General features: G+C 40.0%; 4 protein-coding genes across 4 annotated transcripts; 3 read left to right on the forward strand and 1 right to left on the reverse strand.

The window, feature by feature from the left end:
• Nucleotides 1–457: 457 nt before the first annotated feature.
• Nucleotides 458–2,443, forward strand: LOC116800394 (ficolin-1-like; the record flags this gene model as incomplete). The annotated part of the gene is made up of 2 exons (XM_032715082.1): nucleotides 458–960; nucleotides 1,020–2,443. Coding segments are annotated over 2 exons (564 nt in total), but the record flags the coding sequence as incomplete, so codon positions are not given.
• Nucleotides 2,444–6,119: 3,676 nt separating this feature from the next.
• On the forward strand, nucleotides 6,120–6,591 carry LOC6611295 (heterogeneous nuclear ribonucleoprotein A1). Its single transcript, XM_002035806.2, has 2 exons — nucleotides 6,120–6,226; nucleotides 6,295–6,591. Exons 1-2 carry the CDS (start codon nucleotides 6,215–6,217, stop codon nucleotides 6,517–6,519), a joined length of 237 nt encoding a protein of 78 aa, XP_002035842.1. The 5' UTR covers nucleotides 6,120–6,214; the 3' UTR covers nucleotides 6,520–6,591.
• A 638-nt stretch (nucleotides 6,592–7,229) lies between these two features.
• Nucleotides 7,230–7,944, forward strand: LOC6611296 (cyclin-dependent kinase 8). The gene is made up of 2 exons (XM_002035807.2): nucleotides 7,230–7,331; nucleotides 7,485–7,944. The coding sequence occupies exons 1-2, from the start codon at nucleotides 7,320–7,322 to the stop codon at nucleotides 7,767–7,769; spliced, it is 297 nt and encodes a 98-aa protein (XP_002035843.1). The 5' UTR covers nucleotides 7,230–7,319; the 3' UTR covers nucleotides 7,770–7,944.
• A 9,907-nt stretch (nucleotides 7,945–17,851) lies between these two features.
• On the reverse strand, nucleotides 17,852–23,261 carry LOC6611297. The gene is made up of 5 exons (XM_002035808.2): nucleotides 21,947–23,261; nucleotides 21,713–21,858; nucleotides 21,440–21,653; nucleotides 19,897–21,206; nucleotides 17,852–19,711 (listed from the first exon to the last, which is right to left on the reverse strand). The coding sequence occupies exons 1-5, from the start codon at nucleotides 23,259–23,261 to the stop codon at nucleotides 17,852–17,854; spliced, it is 4,845 nt and encodes a 1,614-aa protein (XP_002035844.2).
• Nucleotides 23,262–23,468: the final 207 nt, after the last annotated feature.

Below are 23,468 nucleotides of genomic sequence, written 5' to 3' on the forward strand. Positions count from 1 at the left end.
CTTGTGCTCTACCAGACGACCAAGAAGATAAATGCAGTACCATTTGCTACCCTACTATTAAGCCCTTGTTAAAGCATGTAGGATTATGCCAACAAAATAATGAAATAGTTTACCAACTCCAAGACAAAATTCGCGAACAGGAGATCGAAATAAATAGATTTAAGCTTGAAAATGATAGATTGAAAGTTCAATTGGAGGAAGACGAAAAATCATCTGAATTAAATAATCAACTTAAAGAAGCTCTTGACAATAATCGAAACATTGTGAGCCAGTTTAGTGCGAAATTAAATATGTTGATTAATGAAAAGAACGACGAAATCATCAGGCATCTAAGTGAAGAGAATGTATTACTAAAACAGACAAATAGTGAACTTAAAGAGATTGCAAACGAAAAGGAAAATTAACTGAGGAGTTATTGGACGCAAAACAACGGATCTAAGGAGAAAGTGGATTATAATCCAGCAGCTGTTTGGATTATGATTATGAAAAAGGTCTGAGGCGAATCAAAGTTCCTGGAGCTGAATCCTTTGAAGTACTGTGCCATTCCGAAATCGCTGGACACGGTTGGACAATTGTACTGCGCAATCTGGGTAATGCGAATTTCAACCGTAACTGGACGGAATATAAGTATGGATTTGGTGTTTGGGGCTCGTCCTTTTTTAGAGGACTAGAAGTCCTTCATTTAATGACTCGATCGCAGCCCCATGAAGTGTACGTTGTGGCTAATTTAAAAGACGAAACCACTTTGTCAAATCATTTTGACGAGATTGTCGTCGGCGGCGAACCTGAAGATTATCGTCTAAAGTCGATTGGCAAACCTAAGTCCAAGGAATTACTCTTTATGAAGAGTCAAGTTAACGCCAAATTTACGACTTATGATCGGAACAATGCCGGAACAAAAACCAACTACGCTGTTATGAACAATGCCGGATGGTGGTACTCAAAAAAAAATCAATTAAGGTAGGCGATGATAATACTCTAGAATATATAAACATTTTTATTGACCTTCTTTTTAAAAGCTTTACAAATAGTCCTAATGATGTTGAAGAAATTCTGATGCTAATTCGACCTAAAACTTAACATTTCTTTTCGGAATGGATTTGTACGCATATTAAATTAAGCTACGACTGGAAACCATAAAAGAATACCTTCTAAAAGATTATAACTTAATTTTATTGTACGTAAGAAAAAGGCTGTATATTATTTATACTCAAAAGTTTCCGTTCTGTGATTCGGGAAAGTTTTGATTTTCTTCTCATTTGGGGACATGTTGTTGCTGTTATAAGTATTCTCTACAGCAATTATAAATCTAATTTAAGAAGTATATGAAAATGTTAAAGCTAATTTATCAAGTGGTACCCCAACAAATAGAAATCCGTAAGAATGCTTGCAAGTGCGTCATAGATACTTATCAAACATGCCCCCATTTGCTGGGCTAAGTGAGGCGAATAATTCATGTCAATATCAAAACTCATTTACCTGCGGTTGCCCCAGTCTCTCAGTCTCTCATCAAAAAGCTTGTGACGCAAAAACCAACTAAGAAGTAGATCAAACGAGGCTGTGGAGCCAAAATCCATGGGCGGGGGTGCATGGCAATTCTAAGGCCAATTGAGGAAAATGCGTTCAACCGCAATGCCGCTTATAAGCCATCGTTGACAACCCAGTTTGGTGACTGGGAAACGAATGTTTCGAAATCTCGATTTGAAATATGGAAAAGTTTTTGTCTCAACTTGCCACAGATAGGCGGCAATGCCGACAACGAAGCGATTTTAATTACTTTCCCCCAGTCATTCATTCATTTCCACTTGTTGCCCATCAGTTAAAAGTCAGAAGAGGAAACTCACCAAATGGTAATTCCATTTCCATTTCGGACATTTCACGCTTGAAAGGATTTTATCCCACACCGACCACCAAAACTGATGTCTATCGTCCTGTGGCCATTACAACTTATTGCTACTACTGCGGCTACACTTAATACACCAAATTAACTTTTTCGTGGGGGGTTTTCCTCGGCCCACGGCCACGCCCCCTTGCCAACACCGCCTAGCATGCCGCCCACTCGAAAAGCAAGGACGCGTTTATCTGCCGGTTATCTCGCCTTTTGTTGATTAATAGCTTTGCGGTAATTAATTTGCCATGAATGAGGTGCATTTGTATAGAACGAGATGGATTGGTATGGAAATGAACTCGAACGGTGGGATGCGCTCATGGATGTCAATGTGATTATTATTTAAATCAAGAGGATGTTTGGGAAGTATTTGATCTAGAGAGAGATATGATTTACTATGTGTTAATAATCTCAACTCTGATATCAGAAAATATTTTGTGACGCAAATTGAGATGTGGCAAAAATGTATTGCTATTTGCCGTTGATAAACTGTGATGATTGTGAAATGAATAATTTGGGTAAGATATAAGTACACGAGAGTCATGAATTATTCGAAGCTACTACCTTTCGTAAATCAGTTATTTAAAACAAGCTTATGATAAGGATGTTTGTCCTGGAATAGATTTAACCAATAGTTCTTCATCCTTGGCAGAGTCCTTGCATTACCTGAAACTTTTCTCATTATATCTGCACTGGCACAGCGACAAACAGTGGAAACCGGAGTACTCCAGCGGCAGAGCGAACTTTCTGCCCGCCCACAGCTTCAGGTTTTACCAATGACTTCCGTCATCACCGACACACTCAAAGTGTAAATTTGCATTTGCTTCTAATTACGAGCGGGTACGAGAAATTGCCCAGAACTGAGGCCGGAGAAGGCCCGCATTTGCAGCATTTGCAGCATCGGAGCATCTTGGCAACTCGGAAACTTGGCATCTGCAAATGGAGGAGCACTTGCGGCAATTGCAATTTAGAATTTCAATTATATTTATATTTTTTATGGGGTTTTAGGGTGGTGCCTAGGTGGAAAATGCCCGCACACACGGAAGCGCTGGGAAACTACAAATCAAGTGCCACGCACGCAAATTTCCTTTAATTAAAACCAAACTTTTAAGAGCCCCTCGTCTGCATCTTCTTCACGTTCCTCGGCCGCAGATGCATCTTCACTTGGTTACCCAACTGCAAACTACTTGGGCTCAACTTAAGCGAATCCATGGCGACATAATCTTCGAGTGAGGCCTAAAGTGCGGGCCGCTTTTGTTGGTCGCAGGGCGAAGGGATTAAAGGCCAAAGTTTGCTCAGGTGAAGAAATACAATTAGCGAGTAGGACGAGGACACTGTGGATCAAATGAAGTACTCAAATTCATTTTGAAATGTCTTGTCATTATATTACAATGAAACTTGCATGCTATTTTTCGAAATTTAAATTGCACGACATTACTAAGTATTCGAAATTACTGTTCAAGTAACTCAATGATTAAGTTTGCTGAGTTTTTAATCAATTTTTACCAAGGTTTAAGCAAGGTTATTTTATTGCAACTTATACAATGCATAGTTAATATTATTATTGACTGGTTCACTTAGCGATTAATACCCATTTTTTGTGGCTCTTTTGGTTTTGATGCGCATGTGCCTGAAATTAGCTCCTGAAATTGACACTGATTGGGATTATGAATATGAAGTCAAAGCCTACAAAAATCTCTTTCAAGTTTGGTTTCCAAATGGCCCCGCACAAACAAACATCCATCAAGAAGTAAAATTCAGTTTTCTTCGCGTTCCAGCCGGATGTGCACTTAGTTTAAAAAAAAAAAAACGCGGTGAGGGCAAAAAGCGGACGAAAAGGCAGTAAAGAAAACTTCGCCGCCCTTCGGAGCGATGCGAGTGCAGTGGGAAACTTTTCTAACCCATATTAAAACATATTTGTGCAAAAATATGCAGATGCCCGCAGAGTGCAAGGAAGTTTTCACGAATATATGTAGGTTCATGCCATATCTATGAATGGGCAGGTGGCGGTGGTGCGTTGGCAGTCAATTGCTTATTGACTTGGCTCAAAAATTGTTGAGTGTCGAGTTCTAAGTCCTAAGCCGCTGCTAACATGTTGGCGAAAGTTCCCGGCACCAGATACGGAAGAGCCGACATCTTCCTCTTCGGAATACCATTTCTTTCGGGTTTAGTTTCCAGTTGAGTTTACGTGAGCTTGGATTTCAAGCTGTGCGCGCACATAAGTTTGCGGCTTAAGCATGTGAAATTCATATGGATGGAAATGGAACCACCCGCACGCCGCCCCACATATTCAGCTCCCGGAATTTGCACCCAACTGCAGGTGGGGCATAACATACTGACTGGGCTAATGCATTGCTAGCCACCCAAATAACCTAAGACATTGCGTCGAGGGGGCTGCCAAAGAAGTCAAGCCAAGTTACTAGTGCCAAAAGTTTAAAATTAAACGTAGTTATATCCAAAAAACCAACTTGATTGGAAACGTAGGGTATTACCAAACTATATATAATAAAGAATGTGTATCTTAAATAATTTAAATAATTTTTGTTTACTATTTTATTTAAGCTTTTTTCTTATTCGCCAATACCATCTTAACATAAATCAATAAGCTAACGTAGTCAACAGTTTGTTGTTTACCTTTTTGGTGACGCAAATATTTAATTATAAATTCAGCTCGATTAAAGTTTAAAAGAGCAAAGAATGTCCCAAAAATGTTGCGATGCAAGCAAAAGGCTAATTATGTTTATGCAAAGTGTTTTTTTGGACTTTGAACCTAATGGAATATAATTTGAACAAAATTATTGAAAATTGACGGTAATTGAAATGAATTTGAACAAATTTCAGTGCACGGCTTTGGGTGTCGTGTTGGGCCACCATCAAAGGAGTCAAAGAGCGTTGAATGTCGAATGTTGCAACTTTGACACGCGACGCAGACGTTGGCCCAGAGTGCTTTCCCCGGAGCTCTGCAATTTTAAGGGCCTAGGCCTCCCGAAAAGGGTTCATTAGACATTTTACCAAAATTACTGCACATTTCCAAAAAGCAACGGCCATATGATTAGGTCTGAAGCGGTGGTTTATTTGAAGTAGAGGGTTTACTTTGATTTAAGTAAGTTAAGCGAGTTCGCGTTGTAAGTTACTTGAACATTAAACGGATAAAGTCACTAGTACGCACACTAAACAGCTTACTTTCCAACCGGGAAGAGGGACTTGTGCCCGACTAAACACAAATTCGATGAAATAAAAATAAATTAGCTGCTTTAAATGAGTCAAATAAATTCATTTAGGGCTTTATGCGCTCCACTGAAGTATGCCAAAAGGCACCGTCTTCGTCGTCGCAGTCATTCGCATCACCCTCTTTTTCGGATGGCAGGGTTAAGAGCCAAGTTAAAGGCAACACGTATTGCCAAACTCGATTGCCGCTGGCGCCGCACACCAAATGCAATTTCACTTCACCCTCGTCGAGGTACGGAAAAATTTCCAGGGTCTCCGGTCGCCAGTATTCCCCTTTCGCTGCAGGTGATTCCCCATCGAGACACTTATCTATTGAGTGAGCTTGGTTCGCTTCGTTTGGACCGCTCTTGAAGTGAACGCCAACGAAATAAGAAAACAACAAAGTTTCTTTTGATTATGTCAATGGAATTTGATTATCTCAGCAAAATGTAACCGAATTGAAAAAAATATGTTTTTTCTTGACGCTCATTTGCATTTACTTTTGCCCGGATATAAATGTGGCAATTGGAAAGGGTGATTTGTTCAAATGTCCAGCTCAGTAAGATTCAATAATTATATATACACGTAACACATTAATGTGATTCTATGGTAAACATTAGTTCAAGGAAGCAAATTTGTTTTGAGAACCCCAGAAACAAAGGCATCATCAACAACGTCAAGAAGCAGCTCTAGTTTGTGTTCAATATATTGATTCTTGGAAACGTGCCTCTAGAAACTGAAACTGTCATAAATTCAGTAAAAAAAATATTTAAATATAAATTAGCAAACTATTAAAATTCATATCAAAAGCCACGCACCTTGCGCCTGTTACCCTAAAAAAATTGGAAACCGGTCAATAACCACAACAAATTCAAAACCGGATTGGAAGAGAAACGCTGGTCACCTGTGAGGAAAGCCCCCAAGTCTGTTCCAGTGTCTGGGACAAGTTTTTATTTCAGTGCGGGTAAAGAACCTCCGAAATTCAAACATTATATGAATTCACAAAAATCGTATAAATAGAGAAAGACGTGACAGAAAGAGCACAGTATCGAGTGCAACATCGAAGCATCCTCATCATCTGGGATATTAGTACAAATTGAATTAATTTTCAAATTCAACATGAAATTCTTGGTAAGTTTGGCCCCCAGAGCTACAACTCGCAGTGATTAAGGACTATATAATAATAAACGGCCATTCAGGTGATCGTTTTTGTGGCCCTTATCGCCGTTGCTTCCGCGCTTCCTCAATTTGGATTCGGAGGATTCGGAGGATTCGGTGGCCAACAGCAGCAGCAAGAAGGATTCGGCGGTGGCGGCTTCGGAGGCTTCGGACAGCAACAACAGCAGCAGGAAGGTTTCGGAGGTTTCGGCGGATTTGGAGGATTCGAGCAGCAGCAGCAGCAGCAGCAAGGAGGCTTCTTCTAAGGCTGTTACTTTAGTTCCTCAACTAAAAATTAAAATAAATTATTTGAACGTATTAGTATAACAAACACAAAACAGTTTTTGTATCTAAATACTCATTTACATGTTTTGACAATGGTTTATTGTAGGCCTTTAGATCGACAGAGATTTCATTAATAAGTAACCTTAATTTATTTTGCTTGCTTATAAATACGTTTGGGGGTTTTTTTTTTGGATACAAGCAACATCAAGAAAAAATAATTAACACAGTTTTATACGTTGATTAATTTTTTCAACATAAAAATTGTTTTTATTTAGCTAATCGAAAATCACTTTATGGGCTGATGAAATTTTTAAACTTTAATTTCAGGAAGTAATCGTGTGCTATAACAACATTAATTGCAAACACTTGAATAATTCGCAAATGATGTTGGCATAAAAACCAAGGACAGATACTGACTCATTCAAAATTGTGAAATAACAAAATGTTCTGACAGTAATAATTCAACAAAAAACCTAATTTGATTAGCGAAGAGCATACGCCAAGAAGAGCTGATTGCAAACCTGTATTTTTAGTGGGCCCGTCAACTCTAGATACTTGAACATTTTCAACAACAGAAAAAATCCCCTATAAACACACAATGATTTGAAGTCCGAGCGGCGATCGCACCGTGTCCAACCAGTTTGGAATGGGCATAAAGCCTAACAAAAATTTAGATAAATACTCATAGCCAGCAGCCGAAACTCAAACAGTTGATTTTAGCATTCCGGTGAAATAAGATTGTTGGCTTGAGGAGCAAGGTTCAATATATTCAATATTCAAAATGAAATTCACGGTATGTATCGCTAAAAGTTAAGTTTGTAAAGGCGGTAGAATTTTATTTAATTGGCTAATAAACTAACACAACATTTTCAATCGGAGCATCACAAAATATATTTAAGAAACTAATGTAACTAAATTGTATCTCCAATTTGTATAATTTTTTTAGATAATCGTATTTGTTGCGCTTCTCTCATTTGCATCGGCCCAGTTTGGTCCGTTTGGTCAAATTATCAGGGGTATCGAACGATTTGAAGGTGGTCTGCAACAACAGCAGCAGCAGCAAAGCGGCTTTGGCGGTGGTCAGCAGCAGCAACAGCAGGAGGATGGTGTCATCTTTAGAGGTCCTTTCGGCGGCGGAGTGGAGTTCTTCCAGGAGCAACAGCAGCAGCAGCAAGGCGGTGGAGGTCAGCAGCAACAGCAGCAGGAGAACCTGTTTAACTTCTTCGGCTAAAGCTCCTTAATAAGGAAAGTAGACATAGACTGACCACCATCTATAGAACTCTGAAGCAAGACATCACTTAAAGCCATGATCGTAGAGATAAACACAGGATAAATAAATATGTTTAAAAGTACACAATTATAAACCAAGACAAAATAATGCCTTTTCATAAAGTTTAAATATTTAATTCTAGTTAATGAAAAAGTGAGCTAATTTTAGTTTAATAAAGCAATAATAATTTGTCAAATAAAATTACACAAAATCAAATAAAAGCAATTTGTTTACGAGGCCAAGGGAGCAGACAATTTGCCTGCTATTTGGATGTGAAATCAGTAATGGCTTCGTGTTTTGTGTCAAAATCGCGATGATGGCCATGGCCAATTGTTATGGCCAAAGTTTTAAGCCAAAAATCGCAAAACTCTAATGAGTGCTATCGTTGAAATCAGAGGACAGCAAGTGGGTGTGGAAGGGTTGGTGGAATTTTTGGTTCCTTTATCCGAAAGCACCGAAACACCATCAAAGTCATTAAGCGGAAAACCCTTTTGGCTTCTTTTCCACGCATTTTCATTTCGCCTTGTAATGACTTCATCCCGGCTTCAGAGTCTTTGGGGTTTTGGTTCTGGTTTTGTTATTGGAGACAATTTCGAAGCCATCCTGTAGTTGCCTGTCTGACAAAACAACGCCAGTCAGCTATGCAGCCAGCCCCACCCACCAAGAAAGCCAAGAGCACCAACACTCGTAACTACAAAACAACTTTTTAATTGCAATTAAATACGTAACAAGTTTTTAGTTGTAAGTGCGACTACGGAGCACACAGGGAACTTAGCCGTGGCAGTAGTGCCCATTGGTGCCGGAATATTGTTGTTGTGGGTTACCCTTATCTATCCCCTGCTATCTGCGGAATACATATACAAAGATATATACTATATACGTATCTATGAGATTGCCATTGCAGTGTTTGCCTCACTCGCTCTCTCTGTGTGTATTGCAAAATTGAGTTGTGCGCTTTGGGGTTTTAATTGTTAATTGTTGGCTCAGCGGGCAGCGCTTTTGACGTCGTTGATGACAGTAGACTGTGGGGCCAGAACGATGTGGATTGGGTCGTAAGAAAATCGCACTTTGGGGATTATATTGAAGTCGATGGGGAGTGGCAAGAGGGAAGCGGAAAGCGGAGAGAGATAAAAGATTCTGGGCCCAATCCTCTGCGAGGAGGCGGAAGAAAAGGATGTTGCGGATTAGGGAATTAAATTGAAACCCCTAATGATTTTCGGGTTAAGCGGGAAAACACACATTTTGCGGGAACTTTTAATCAAATCATCAAGTTCATCGAGGCATACGTATGCAATCATTACCCGAACGGCTTTATGACTGAACAATTAAGAAGAAAAGGTTGAAAACGGCTGGTAAATTTGCTTAATAAATTACTGGGAAATTCCGATTCGAAAATAGTTTAGCTAAAGCATCGTAAACATATTTGAATTTTGATAGACGTAATACTGCTGTTTTATTTAAATATATGCTCGTAAAGATTTATTTGATTCTGTTTAGATACAATCGGTAATCGTATTATGTCCGTGGAAAGTGAAGTACCTTGGACATTAGCATTTTCCATACATTGTTAATATTTGATATGCCATTTAATTTGAATGCAAATTAAAATTTGATGGGGCCACTGATGTTGTCGCTTACCCACTTACCTTTTGCATCTAATGGATCTTTATGTGCTCCCACTTGGCCAGCGGTTAAGTAATTCGCCGGGAGTCATTTTGTGAGGCCAAAGCTGTGCCAGTAACCTCTAAGTGTCTGTTTTTCTTCACCTGTACCGGGATTCGGTATTCCTGGACTCACTAATTTGGCCGCAATTTACATAAAGGACGCGCGGCCCCAAATGTTGTTAGCCATGGTAATTTTCCGTTTCTTCGTCGTTTTTTGTTGTGTATTTTTCGAAGCACCCGCCGAAAAAAAAACGTAATTTCTTTTGCCGTTCAACTTGATTAAATTAGAGTAAAGGGAGGCATAGCGACTGTGTACTAATGAGAGGCAGCTGCAGTTTAGTGCCCGTCCGAGAATATTATCCAACTTCCCAGGGCTTCAACGCCATCTCTCTACTCTCCAGACAGTGACGTATGACTTGGCATTTATAGTTTTGAGCCGCAATTTTCAGTGATTTATCTATGCATGAAATGCAAACAAAATCTGAATAATTACCAACAAAAGCTAACTGAACTGACAGTTAGACAGCCAGCCCAAACAAAGCAAGAAATGCGATACGAACCAAAGCGGCGGGACCGACTATGTGCGCTAAGGATAGACAGGACTACAGGCAGCGACTCTTGAGCTGTCAGAAGGCATCTGTGTGGGAATATTATAATATTTGCAATCTGCAAAATGCTGTTTTCCCCGTACTCATATGACGAGAAATGAGCGGGCTGAGACAACAAAGCGGCACCAGTGACATGCTCAAATATGACGGAAGCTGCAGGTCGTTGTTTTGACCATTAAAAGTACTTGATGTGCTTAAAAACGTTTGATAAAATAACTATTATATTCGAAGTAGTAAACTTAAAAACCTTTACCAAATTTTACAATTAATTTAGTTAGTTTCAATTAAACTAAAACACTGAGAAGTGATTTATAATTAGTTTAGTGCGTGACATGAATAACAGCACACTTCACTTCCGGCCAAAGATCATTGTGTTGAACTAGTGGCCGCTGGCAATCTAATAACAAAGTTTGCGCACTTAAACACTTTGGCCTTTTGGCTTCAACTGGATCTGGCCACGCCCTCTTAGGGCTCCGCCCCGAGAAGGAAGTGGGCGGCAGAGGGATCCCCATTATACCGCCGACTTTCTATGCCTTTGCAGTGCAGCAGTAAAAATTACTGCACACAGCTGTGCTTCATGGCTGCGATGGCGAATCTGGAGGAGGCTGGCGCTACTGTGGCAGTAAGATTTTATTAGCGGTGGTATTAGCAGCGACAGCAAGCCAGAAAGGAGCCCATCCTGCCACTCACACCCACTTTGCCATGGACAGGCATCTACAGTGGTTGGCGTTGCATATTAATGCAGGCATAAAAATATTTACAACTTTTTTATGCAGCTAACAACATTTTTCGGCACCGCTGCCGACGGGCGTTTTGTTTCCTTGGCAAATTTAATATAATTTCTGGTCGTTTAATGAGGGTCATTCAAAAGTGTTCGTCGAGAAAACTTCCATTTTCGCAGAGTAGCCGGCGGGCACAACAAGTGTGCCGGCCATTATGAGTGACCCTCAGTAGGGTGTCGTAAAAATCGCTCAAGAACATTATGCAAAATAAGAGATGCGGCCATAAAATGAAGAGAGTCTGAAGCCCCCGAAGCACTTGAAGTGCGAATTTGGCCCACTGTGCCGATGATTTTCGGAACGGCATTGTGAGCAGTGAACAGTGGAATCCGCATTTTGGAGTCGCCTCCGGTTTTTGTCTTTCGCTTAATCCCTATGCCGGCTCGCAAATTCCAATGCTGGTTTCTGTCATCCCCAAAAGTTGCTCGGCCCCTCCACAAAAAGGATGCGGGTGTCGTGACCCATAACCAAAAGGATTATACAAATAAAAATAAAAAATATATATAAAGAAGAGGCCATGGGTGGGTGAGGTGTTATAAATTTGGGACAGCAGGTGAAAACAATTTGGTGCATAAAGTTTTCGCTTAGCAGCTCAGCGCGTTGGCGACCCAAGGACCTCGTGCCAGGATATGGCTCTGACTTCTGTTTTGTGGCCCAATGCGGTTTGACACAAAACAGAGAAAACAAAAAGGGGCCTAAATAACAGAAAATAAAAAATCTCGAAGAAGAAAAACATCAAGTTGAGGAAAAAGTGACGAGCACACACAAAAATTACTGACTTGGCAGGCATATTTTTGCATTTGCAGAGCTACGATTGTCAAAAGGGTAAAAGTGGTATAAAAGGATGAAGGATGTAGCAACAATATAATAAGCATACTGATTAATATTCAATGTAAAGAGGGAAGCTTATAGTGAATAATGCGTTATTGAAATTTAACAAAAAACTTTAAAAATGGCAAGAGTAACAGCCTACACTCAAGTATTCTAATCAAAGGAAATATAAAAGAATAATCTGAACCATTACACCGTCATGACAGCAATAAGGTTTCCTGACAAAGCCCCTAATGCATTTCCCCTTTTAGGTCCATGGTCAATGCAGCCACTTTAGGTGGCTGAGAAGACCAACCGGCAATGACAGCGATTTCTCATGTTAGACGTGACTTTTTATGTGGCTCGGAAATTAAAGTAATCATTTTTTATTGCGCGAACAAACAAAGGCATTATACTTTACAGCTCTGGCTAAGAGGGAGAGATGACAAACACAAACACACAGGGAGAATGGAGACGACCACAAAATGCACTGAAGGACAATTGAGTGCAGAAATATGGCCAAAAGCCGGAGAGAAACTAGCAAACGGATACGCTGGCCGAACAGGCAAACCAAACTGAAACCATCTAGAAACAACAGCAGTCACTAACAGTGATGTCGAATCTATAGTTTGAAAATAATAATACTTAGGTTGTCCAATATATTTAGGCTCATGTCAATGAAGTTCGTAGTGAAAAAATCGATTTTTCTATTTGAAATTTTTTATACACGGATAAAAAGCTGTGTGTAATTAAGCAGTGAACTGCTTTTAAAAAATTAGGTTTAAAATGATAAATAACGAAAATTCTATTCGATTTTCAAGTTCACACTGTATATATTAGAAATTACGATATATAAAATTATGTAATTTTGTTCTTGTATTATTTTGACTAATGAGTGTAATAAAAATGATTGAAAACATTTAGCTTAAGTACAAAAATGGTCAACACTGACCACTAAACGTAACCAGCCGGCGGGAGTGAATGGACTTGGGTTTTGGACTTGGACCCGGATCGTCCAACTACCCACTTCCATCTCCCACATCCCAGAGCCCAGCTAACCATTCGCTGCTCGATGCTCGAAGCTGGAAACTCGGACCTGACACCACTCGACTCGCACCCTCGACGGGCCAAGAACAAAGGCTTTGGCAGCTGCGACAATGACAGCAGCGAAAATAAAAATATGTACACTCAAACATACGTAGAGAGTCTGGGGCTGCAGAGCCACCACCCCGCCGCCATTGAGAAAATTGCATTAAAATCTATGGAGTGTGCATAGAAAACGGAGGAGGATGTTCCGACCAAAAAGCACTGGGAACTGGCCGGATGGCGCCGGAGTGCCGGAGTGTTGGATAGTTTCAGTTTTTCGGAACTGCGAAATGGCGAATTCGTGAAAAATTAAAGGAAAAAGGATGTGACGCCACATTGCAACATGAACGCAAAATTGCAATTTTATTATATTTTAACAATGCACTTCGTTACGTGATTCCCGTCAGGAATTGTCCTCATTCCCACTGCACTCCAAGTAAAGCCAAGAGACAAACTCTTACCTTGTACGCTCCTCCTTCCCTACAGATACACTTTATATATACCTAGATGTATATGTATATAGCGTTTCTTTTTATTTTGGTGGTTTCCCTGATGGTTTTATGCATGCAATCTGAATGCAGGACAAATTCACAGTTAACAGTCATATTTTATTGAGTTTTTGTGAATCGTAGTCATAAATTCATTTAGATTGTGCATGAGGAAATGCTTTTCGCATGCATTTTTTGTAACACAAATGTGCTTTCTGAGATTTATTTCGTTTCGAATAAATAAAGACGTGTTGCATAGCGAAAGTATAAGAAAAAGAATAAAGAACAGAAAAAGCCATTGGAAAATAATTGAAGTTGAATTATTTTGAGGTATATTTACTTAAGTGTCGATCAGTACTAAGAAATTATATTTTAAAGAATTATGTTGTTGTAAGAAAGAGGTTCCTGCATTTAAACATCACTCATGTCTGCTTTTGCCATGACATGGGCTTTGGCAAATTTTTAATGTTTTGTTTACCAAGTAATTTTTCAAAATAGGCTTTGCCAAATGATTGTTGTGTGTGTTTGCCCTTTAAATGCAACTAAAGCCGTAAATAATACGTATTTTCTGTTTCTTATGGTGCTTACTTTTCATTTGCGCTAGAAAAATGTTATTTACACTTTATGATTTCTTTATATAGCACTAATTGCTGCCTTTATTTTATGTTTAACCCCTAAGCTTGGTCTTTGCCTTTGGCAGTAAAATAAAATGCTTAAAATGCGAAGACCTGGAATAAGAATAAGCAAAACAGGTCAAGACGGAAGGCAAGACAAGGGAAATTAAATGAATGAGATAGAAAACTTTGACAAAATGAAAACCATTTTCTTCAGGGGAATATATACAATTAGATTTGCACAGGAAAGCCTCTGCTTTGCGATCATTTGGCTTGAAATTATAAATCAATTATAATTATTATAAGTAGGTGCACAAACTGGTATTTAATTCTGATATTTTTTTATTTTGGAAGAGTTAAAAGTTTGACAGCCGTCAGATGCAAAGCTCCATCGTGGTCCTTCGCGGCGGATACTCAGACATTCGAGAGTGATCTGCTAAACTCAAATATACACAAAACGCACACACACACACATCCATCGCACACACACTCACATGAACGTAGTCAGATAATATAAAAAGTTTTCCCTTCTACGGATTTATTTTTATGCCTTCTGCCTTAGCATATGCTTGTTTATAGCCTGTGCTGCTTATGCCACAGTGCTTCCTTTGCTTCTTCTGCTCGTGCTGGTTTTGCTGCTTTTCTTGAGCGTGTAAAGTTTATTTTTGTTACTTATTATTATTATTCTGGCTCTGTTCCTTGCGTTGGTCCTTCTCCATCTTATTATGCGTCAGTATACGTCCGCGTATGTGTGTGTATACATATCTGCGTACTTATTTTTCGTAATTAATTTCGTGCTTCGAAACATCTGCAGCTGAATTTTTACTGCATCCGAAATTACGCATACGCCCCATGTAATGCAGACTTGATGGTTTGCTTTCAGCTACAGCCACAATTTCGCGCAAAACGTAGCTGCAAACGACTTCGTGTTTGGCTTAAAGCCCCCGTTCTGTCACAATAAAAATGCCAATTTGTTAAACAAAATTTAAGGCTGCAAAGGAATATTTGCCAACTAGGCAAGTCAGCCAGCACAGACTTAAAGGGAGGGAGAGAAAGTTTAGGGCATGGGTACACAATTGACACAACGAATTCTTGCAAATTTTATGGGCAAAATACCGTCAACGGAACTCCACTGCACCACACGGCGTATGTGCAATGTGCCGTTGAGAGCGTTGGTGGATTGGGAATTGGAAGTTAGAAAACCGGGAATACCGCAGACGACGACTTAGGCGAAGTACCACATGAACAGATGAGTTCATCTTGGGACATATGACATAAGTTCACTTGTTTTGTGACATTGTTAGAAAATAATTTAAAATGCATTTAAATTATTTAGTTAAGGCTTAAATACATGACCAAAACACAAAAGCAAAATAGAAAATCTGTAAAGTTTACCTCACAAAAAGTATTCTTTAGTTATCAGTTAGGTAGTTAAATTAACGTATTTAAATCAGTTGAAATAATGATGATGCATTTTCTACGAGTATGATAAATGTTTTCTTAAACATAATATCTAATAATCTAATCAAAGTGAATGTCATTCAATCAAAATGTCCATGGCTCTTCTTAAATTTTTTTCCAACTGCATTTGCCTAGGAGCCACTGCAGTGTCGCGTCGTTGCAGCGTAAACAAACCGGTGGGAAAATACCATATGTGGTGGCAAAGCGAATATACGGCTGAAGGGAAAATGCCACCGATATACATATATATTTACAGACGGTCTTCCTCGAGGGAAAGCTAGAGTTGCTGCAGCACCTTAGCCAAACTTTGCCTTAAATGGAAATTTTTGCTGTTTGCCCCGAGCGCAAATCTTTTGCTTGAGTCCCCAGCTCCCAAGCTGTGAGCATAAGCTGAAATATGTCGGCCAAAAGCGAGTGAGTGCAGCAAATCAGAAGGAAATTTGCCAATGCCAAGCGGCAACAATTTTCAGGATAACTAATCCACTCACACACTTCACACTTCAATTTCCGCACGGTTTTCTTACCTGTCTCTCATGGTGGGGAGAAAATTCGAAGTTGTTTGTTATTGCCGCTCGTTATTGTTGCCATGTTCCATGTCGTTTTCCATTTCGATTGTGTCACTAACATGTTGCGCCTCCACGGGCCAAAGGGGGCGGCAGGGGGTTACTGTGGGCGGGGGCGTGGCAGCGGCCAATGATTTGAGGAGTGCGCCCAGGCAATTTCACAACGGGCACGTATGCAAACAGTGGCCAAAAAGTGGGCGTTGTTATGCCAGGGCCCCGAAATGGGAATGTGCCAAACTGTCGGCTGCAATTTTGTCGGCTGGTGGCTTCAGAAAAACGCATAAACAGAAAAAAGCACGTAAGAACGTTGTTAGATTTCTTCGACTTTGGTTTACCCACTATTTTAATCATATTATGTTTATCAAAGATTAAAACCTCGAATATACCACTTTCTAAGCTGCCTAATATTAGTTAGAAAGATGACATTAAAGCTTATTGGCATATGCTTTACAATTTATAAACTAAGAGATGCTAGTTTTAAGAATAAATTAATTTGAAACATACACATACTTATAAATAATAAATAAATGTAAGCCCTAATATGTAATTCCTCATTGAGATAAAGTTTGGAAATTCTATAGAGTATGAAAGGAACATATGATTTGCCTGTACCAAGAATACCCCGCTTTTAGAATTGCAGTAGTGGGTACCTAGGCAGTAGACCGAAGGACTACGATATGACAAATTCAGCTGCGTATGTCGTCTCCTTGGGCTTATGGCTGAGTGAAGAGAATAATGGCCGTGCCCTCAGTACAATTTCCGTTGCATCGTCTGTGCGACATTCGAACAAAGGGGAAAAAATCGCTCCGTGCGAAATGGGAGGCAGATGTACAAATCCATGCCTAACTACAAGGTAAGCAGAAATCGGAACTGGTTGCAGATTGAGCTGTTGCCAAAATTTCCGAGATCCACGACTAGCTTACAGCCTGAAGGGCGAATACTGAAGTGCCGGATGGAAATGCATCAGAATTGCGACCAGATTTGGAACGCAGTCAATCATCAGGGGAATTGGAAATCATTTATGCTTAGAGATGTTTTAAAGATTCTTTGTTTTAGACACTGTCAGCAAATGTTTGGTTATTGAATACGTTTCGCAAGTAATTGAATAACTCGAACAAAGAATATTTTATTTGGGTATTGTAAATTATTCTCCAAGAGACAAACTATTCAAGACCCAAGCCAACCCAACTTAACACATTTATAATGCCCAGTAACCTTATGAAAATGCATTTTTCGACTGTCCCCACGACAATGAGAAACGAGAACAACAGCAGCGAAGAAAAAAAACTCCCCCGACTTCTGGCATAAAATATCACACGTTGGAAACGTTTTTCGCAGCATTTGTGTGGCATTTAATTAAATGCATTTTTATTTTATTTTTTTAATTTCACCCAACGTCACATAAAATATGCGAACAAAAAAATAGCTGTGGACCACAAGAAACAGGTGTGAAGGAGAGACAGTGCAAAAAGGTGTTAATGGTGACTATGAAATTCCATTTGCATACACTCTCAAGTTACAAAAAATAATAAACGAAAAGCATAGTTCCTAAAAAAAGCGATAATTTTTAATGCAATTTTACCTTTTTATGTGTGTGTGTGAGTGTATGTGTGTCTGTATTTTTTGCCACTTTCGGCTAAGTAATGGTAATTAGGCGTGGAAAAATCCATTAGCCCAAGCCCGGTCGGAAACAGTTGCCAGAACATAAGGCGGAGCCCTTCGAGTGCTAATTTGAATTATTTAAATTTTAAAATTGCCATCAAGTGCTCCACACGTTATACTTAAAATGGAAATATAGAAATCAAACAATAAATATATAGTTTTAAATCTTTCGATAGATATTAGAAAATATATACAACTTTTAAAATTAGTTCATAGTTCCCCGACTGTGTGAATGCCTAATAATATACAATATGTTTCACTTGGTTTATTTATTAATATGAACATTTAATAAAGTATTTGCTTTCTTACTATGTGTGTGGCCATAACCAACGTAAAATGACGACTTCGAATAACACATGAACACTTAAACCAATTAGAAAAGCGAAAAATCCCAGCATAACCACCAAGTGAACTTGGAGGGAATTATCAATATTTTGCCTGGTCTCTTCCTGAATGGAAAATACCGTGTGCTTTCCGAAGTACAAGGTTACAAACGCCAATGTAATAGCAGTTTTGCAGATCCACACGCAAGTGCGTTCGAACTGATTCATGATGATGCCCCCAACTTTACTTTGCGAGGGTCCGGTTATTGCATTGATCAAATACCAACTGAAATACAGCTGCTCTGCTCGACTCCGGAACCGCTTGCACCACGTGTACTTCGGATATCTACGATAGTTGCCATATGTGAAGTACTTGGATCGCATAAAGTGAATGTGACTCCGGTCAATCCAGCTCTCAACCAGAAACAGCTGCTGAACTTTGAGCTTTAGATCCACCACTGTTATGGAGCGACAGTACCACGATGGATACCGACCATTGGGAACGAGACGCAATGCCAAACGGGTTGGTATATAGATGTGTCCACGGGGAACCGTTATCTTAATGGTGCTGTTCCTGAGTAATTTCGGATGTCCGGGATCCTGAGTGATTTGATACGATGTTTGCTGACGATGCGGCGACTTAAGGTAAAACTTTACGTTTGATGTAGTTCCGGCGAACTCCTGACCACCAGTCACAATCACGAGTAGAATCTCCGAACCACCAATAAACGATTGATCCGACTTTCCCACGGACGACGCATCGCACTGCAATCGAAATTCCGGATTTTTCAGATAGGCGGAAACAATGTTGAGGTGCAAGAGAAACTTGAAGACGAGCAGCAGAAAAAGCAGAGCGAAAAAAATAATTAGGATCATATTGAACGTAAATATGGGTACGGGTATGTGCTCGACAAACAATTCCGTTGAAATTGGAAAAATACGAGAGGATAGTGCTCCTAAGGTATAGCAGGTGCACTGAACAGATGACCCGCGGCTGTGCTCAAAGGAGGTGGTGCAATGTTCCTCGCTCCAGCCGGGATCCAATGAACGGTTCTTCCAGATGTTGCACTGGTATATTTCCAAAAGTATCGAGTAGTTCAGACGTTCTATCTCGTCCACTATATCCTCATTATCATAGTCAATGTAGTCCTTATATTTTCTCACCTCTGGTGTCTCCGAGCCACCGTGCGTCTTGTTCCCCTTCTTCCTTCCACGCGGACTTAACCGATCTTTTCCGCTTTTATATCGAATTTCACCCGGCTTATGTATGGCCACGTATGCCGGGCTCCGTTCACAGGAGTTGGCAATCCAAATGCGTTTACCCTGCATATCAGGGGTTATCCGACAAGCGTGCTGCCTTATCTGACCGAGAGTTGGCCATCTGTGCAATCGCATCTTAATGTACATAAGCTGCGAACAATTCACGATTCGCACTGCCAACATGGCCTTGTGGTTTAGCATCACACTGTAAATGTGGACTTCCGTACTATTCTGGATACTATTGTTGGTCATGTACTGATTGAAGGACTCATCGTTGAAATGCGTGATATTCGTCTTGTATACTAAAGGATTAGTCAGCTGGAACTCCTTGGCGGATCTAAAAAATTTAACGGGACTGTAGGCGTGAACGATAAGCACACTGGTCTTCGAGGGGAATGGATCTGGATACCACCAATATATATTGTGGAAGTTCTGCTGCGAGATGATCTGTAGCAGAATAGAGCTATGGTTCAGTCTGCGTTGCAGTTCATGGAGCAGCATTGCCGATAATTTGATAACGTGTATTTTGTCGATTGTCTTCAGCTGGATGTCCTTGGTGTTCTGTGTCACATCAGTCACATTAATCTGGTTGTAAACATGCAAAAAATTCAGAAAATGTTATCAATAAAAAATTGTATCAATAAGCAACGTGAAAACGGCGTTTCGTATTCTTAAATATATAGTTCGCAAATATAAAATAATAATTATAATATATATCTTGTGATATCACAATTTTTATGATGCATTAGATTATTAATTTTTCGAATTACCTGATATGCAATGCCGCTCTGGTGGATTGTTAGTGCGTCATCATACGGATGATGTCTTTGAGTGGCTATGACGCCGAGGAAGTAAATGCACCTGTACAGGAACCATGTACTCATCAGCCAGCTATTGATGCGCACCAAAATGAGTGGATCAAACTTAATGACGAACGGCTTCTCCAAATCGATTCTCTGTAAATTCATGCACGCGGGATTATGTAGACTACACATGGCGTTTGAATGGCTTTCGGTTTTTTCCCCTAAAATGGACATAAAGAACATATGCATGGCCGACAACGAATAGTAGCCCTCCCGATGAAGCCATTCGTGCTCCTGAACGATCGCCGAGAAGCTGTCGCCCAAGTGGCTAAACATTTCTGCCATGATGGTGGCTCCACGAAAATCGACTGGATGCAGCCTTATCAGCATGTGAGAGCTCAGTGCGGTTATCTGCTCCATCTGCGAGCCCGTTGAGGCGACCAAGCCAGTCAGATACGAGTAGAATTCATCTCCATCGAGTGACGTATCTATAAAAGTGGTGGCAGCTATCCCCATTATATAGGCCCTATTCCAATGACCTCGCGCAAAGAAATTTGGCACATATTTCATTACTTCTTGTAGCCCCGTTAGCATGCTTTTATCTATCGCCAATACTTTCAGTTCTACACTTCTTTCGACGCACATGTCAATGGCATCACATATCGAAATATGGATAGTCTCTGAAGCGGGTAAGGTGAGAACAATCCTTGAGTATGGAACATTAGAGGCCACAACTGCATATGACACCATATAGCGATAGGTTATTGGCGGGAAAGGCGACTCAAATCCGGCGCAATCGATCTCGAACATTGTGAAGCCCTCGACGCCCAAAAAAGGTTTTATTGTGCAACTACCATTTTGAGGGCCATTGTTCCGGCGCAGCGTGTAGTACGCATCTGCCCACCGTTGGCCCCTTACCCACACTCTTAGACGGATCTCAACAAGGGGCTCTTCAGTGTGGAGAATCAGATATTTATCAGAGGATTCCAGAGTGGGCTGTGATTCTGTGTCCATCATCCACCACTGATACCGTTTAACCATACCCGGACAGTCATCGCATTTCGAGATCAGGTGTATGCTGTCCAACGGCGCATAAACACCTAGATCGCAATTTCGACGGCAAAGGATTTGGGGCGTGAAGGATGTTTTGGCGACGCCCTTTATTGTTTGGGTTGCGGTCATTCGATTCCGCGGATCGGTGCGTGAGATAACGGTCAAACTGAAGTCGTAAACGGCATCCTCCTTAAGAGCATATGGGGGTAATCTCAACTTGGGGCCTATAAAAAAAATGTTGATATACCCTAATGTATGTAATGGCTTATTTATGTACGTGTATCCTATTTGACAGAGTAAAATATTGCATTTTTATCAAGATAATTTAGCATTTTAAAAATCGAACGCATTTAGCTAGTTCTATTTTACCCAACATTTTAATATCTGTTAATAGTATTTCCAACGCACTTTTCAATGTCGCCGCTGTTACAAATCTAGTTTTGTTCATCATACTCACTCTTGGACATATACTTTTGGCAATAATTGTTTAATGGATCGTCTGAACTGATACAAGACCACAAGAAGCGCTTAGAGTTTGTAGATTCCCTTATTTTCAACCTGTCTTTGGAGCTGGACCCGTCGATAAAAATGGGTTTTCTGACGTCAACCAGACGTCGCTCATTGCCTTTGATGAGGGGTTCGATTGGGGGCGGGGAGTACTTCATATAGCACTGAAATAAAGTTAAAACCCTGAGGGGTTATACATTTCTTCTAGACTTGGTCCACTCACACGAGCTACCGTAGTTACGCCGTTTATCACAGCTTTACCTCGCAACAAAAAGACTTTCCGCCTATCCGGTTCGGTTAGGATATGCACCTTGTAGGGCAGTAGCTTCACCACCAGTCCTGTGGAATTTTTTATGCGAGCAATAATTTCTACGGTTAGAATATATCAAAATTTATCCAATTGTTTTACCATAATAATATAAAGAAAAAGGAATAGAATACATAATATAAAACTTACTTTTCTCTGTGATATCACATAATTGCCATGTGATTGTATCATACTCCACGGTGGAGCATGCGTCGCTAATTGACGCAAAAAATTCTAGATGACCGATGGGGGAGAAATATACTGGCTTTTCCGGATTTTTGCAAAATTCTAACTCCAAAGCTGGTAGGCAGTATACATTTGGTGGTTTGCGTACTTTAATTTTGAAACGCACCACTTGTGCCAATAGCTTTCGTCTGTTGTTCAAAGGACTTACTTTAGCCATAATGTATTTATGTTTCGTATTGTAGAATCGAGCCGTACATCGATGGAAATAACAACGATTGTATGCGATTCGCTTACTTCTTATGCCCCATTTTCGCATTAACTTTCGCAGATTCTTGGTGTATTTCCAATCCGTATATATCTCATCAATTAAGTAATCATCGGTATCTAGAGTCAGGTTGACAGCAAAGTTTTTCTTTCCCAGGCTCGGCATAGTTGTGAAAAGTGAATACTCTTGTCCATAAACTGGATTGCGGTTCATGTATAGGTACACCTTTAATGGACCTTTCCGGCTCATCATTTCAGTTCTAAAGTTCTGGCCAAGCAATTGTTGGTTTTTTACAGAACTTGTGCTACCATTAACATCTGGTACAAGGCAAGGTACTGTAAAATTATAATCATAGACAGTTTCATTTTGATACTCAGTAGAGCTGTAATTTATGCAGGTTGAGCTTTGATTATAGATGGGATACTCATCAACTAGGGGCAAGTCAGTTGAGACATTTGGATTTTGGGAGTTGCTTTCTTCGATTTCGTTTTCATATGTTTGGTTTTCGTAACCATAACTTATTTCGGTATTGACTGGACTCCATGAATAATCTTCATCATTAAAGAGGTGAGTTGAATTCTCACCTGGTTCTTGCTCTGAAATATTCGTATAAATACGTGCAGCATCTTCCAAACCAAAATTTTCACTTGGCATAGTGGGAAATGCCTTAGCAGTCGTATTATATTCCTCAAAGGTAGAAAAGTCGTAGCTTTGATTAAGAAGGGGATCCCACAATCTCTTAATTCTTCTCTCCTCCTCCTCGGGAATCGTTCGACGTATTACCTTTCGACGGTTTCGATTTAACATTTTACTAAATCTAGTACGTTCTCTAAAAGAGATTTTCCCAGAATCAGCACTTCTACACGGATGGGCAGTAAGTCCGCCTTCAGGGCTCTCTGTCGAACGATTGTAAGCCTCCAGAAATGTGCCATCCAATAAGGACATTAATGGGGTTCCGTGGTTTTCCATGATCAACACTAGCGATATCGATATGGTCATGAAGTACAGGAACATATCATAGTTTACACAATCGTATCAAAAAATATTTAACTTTTTGCTTAATTTCCTCCATTTTCGATTAAATTTTGACTCAAGAAGCAAGGTAAGAACTGTCTGCTGACGTGGTTTGGCAATTTCAGCGGACCAGCTCTTTCATTTTTTTAATTGCATAATACTCGAACTGGGAATGTGTGGTTGACAGGCGACATGACATTTTACCGC

The sequence above is a fragment of the Drosophila sechellia genome, chromosome 2L, assembly GCF_004382195.2.
Source record: "Drosophila sechellia strain sech25 chromosome 2L, ASM438219v1, whole genome shotgun sequence".
Taxonomy (NCBI): domain Eukaryota; kingdom Metazoa; phylum Arthropoda; class Insecta; order Diptera; family Drosophilidae; genus Drosophila; species Drosophila sechellia.

What these genes read in the sequence shown, in the direction of transcription:
- LOC6611297 (XM_002035808.2), bottom strand. Translation starts at nt 23,261, where the DNA reads ATGTTCCTGTACTTCATGACCATATCGATATCGCTAGTGTTGATCATG. An exon ending in ATGTGATATCACAGAGAAAA is followed by an intron (nt 21,859 to 21,946) that starts GTAAGTTTTATA and finishes TTCTAACCGTAG; the next exon opens with AAATTATTGCTCGCATAAAA. An exon ending in GCGTAACTACGGTAGCTCGT is followed by an intron (nt 21,654 to 21,712) that starts GTGAGTGGACCA and finishes ACTTTATTTCAG; the next exon opens with TGCTATATGAAGTACTCCCC.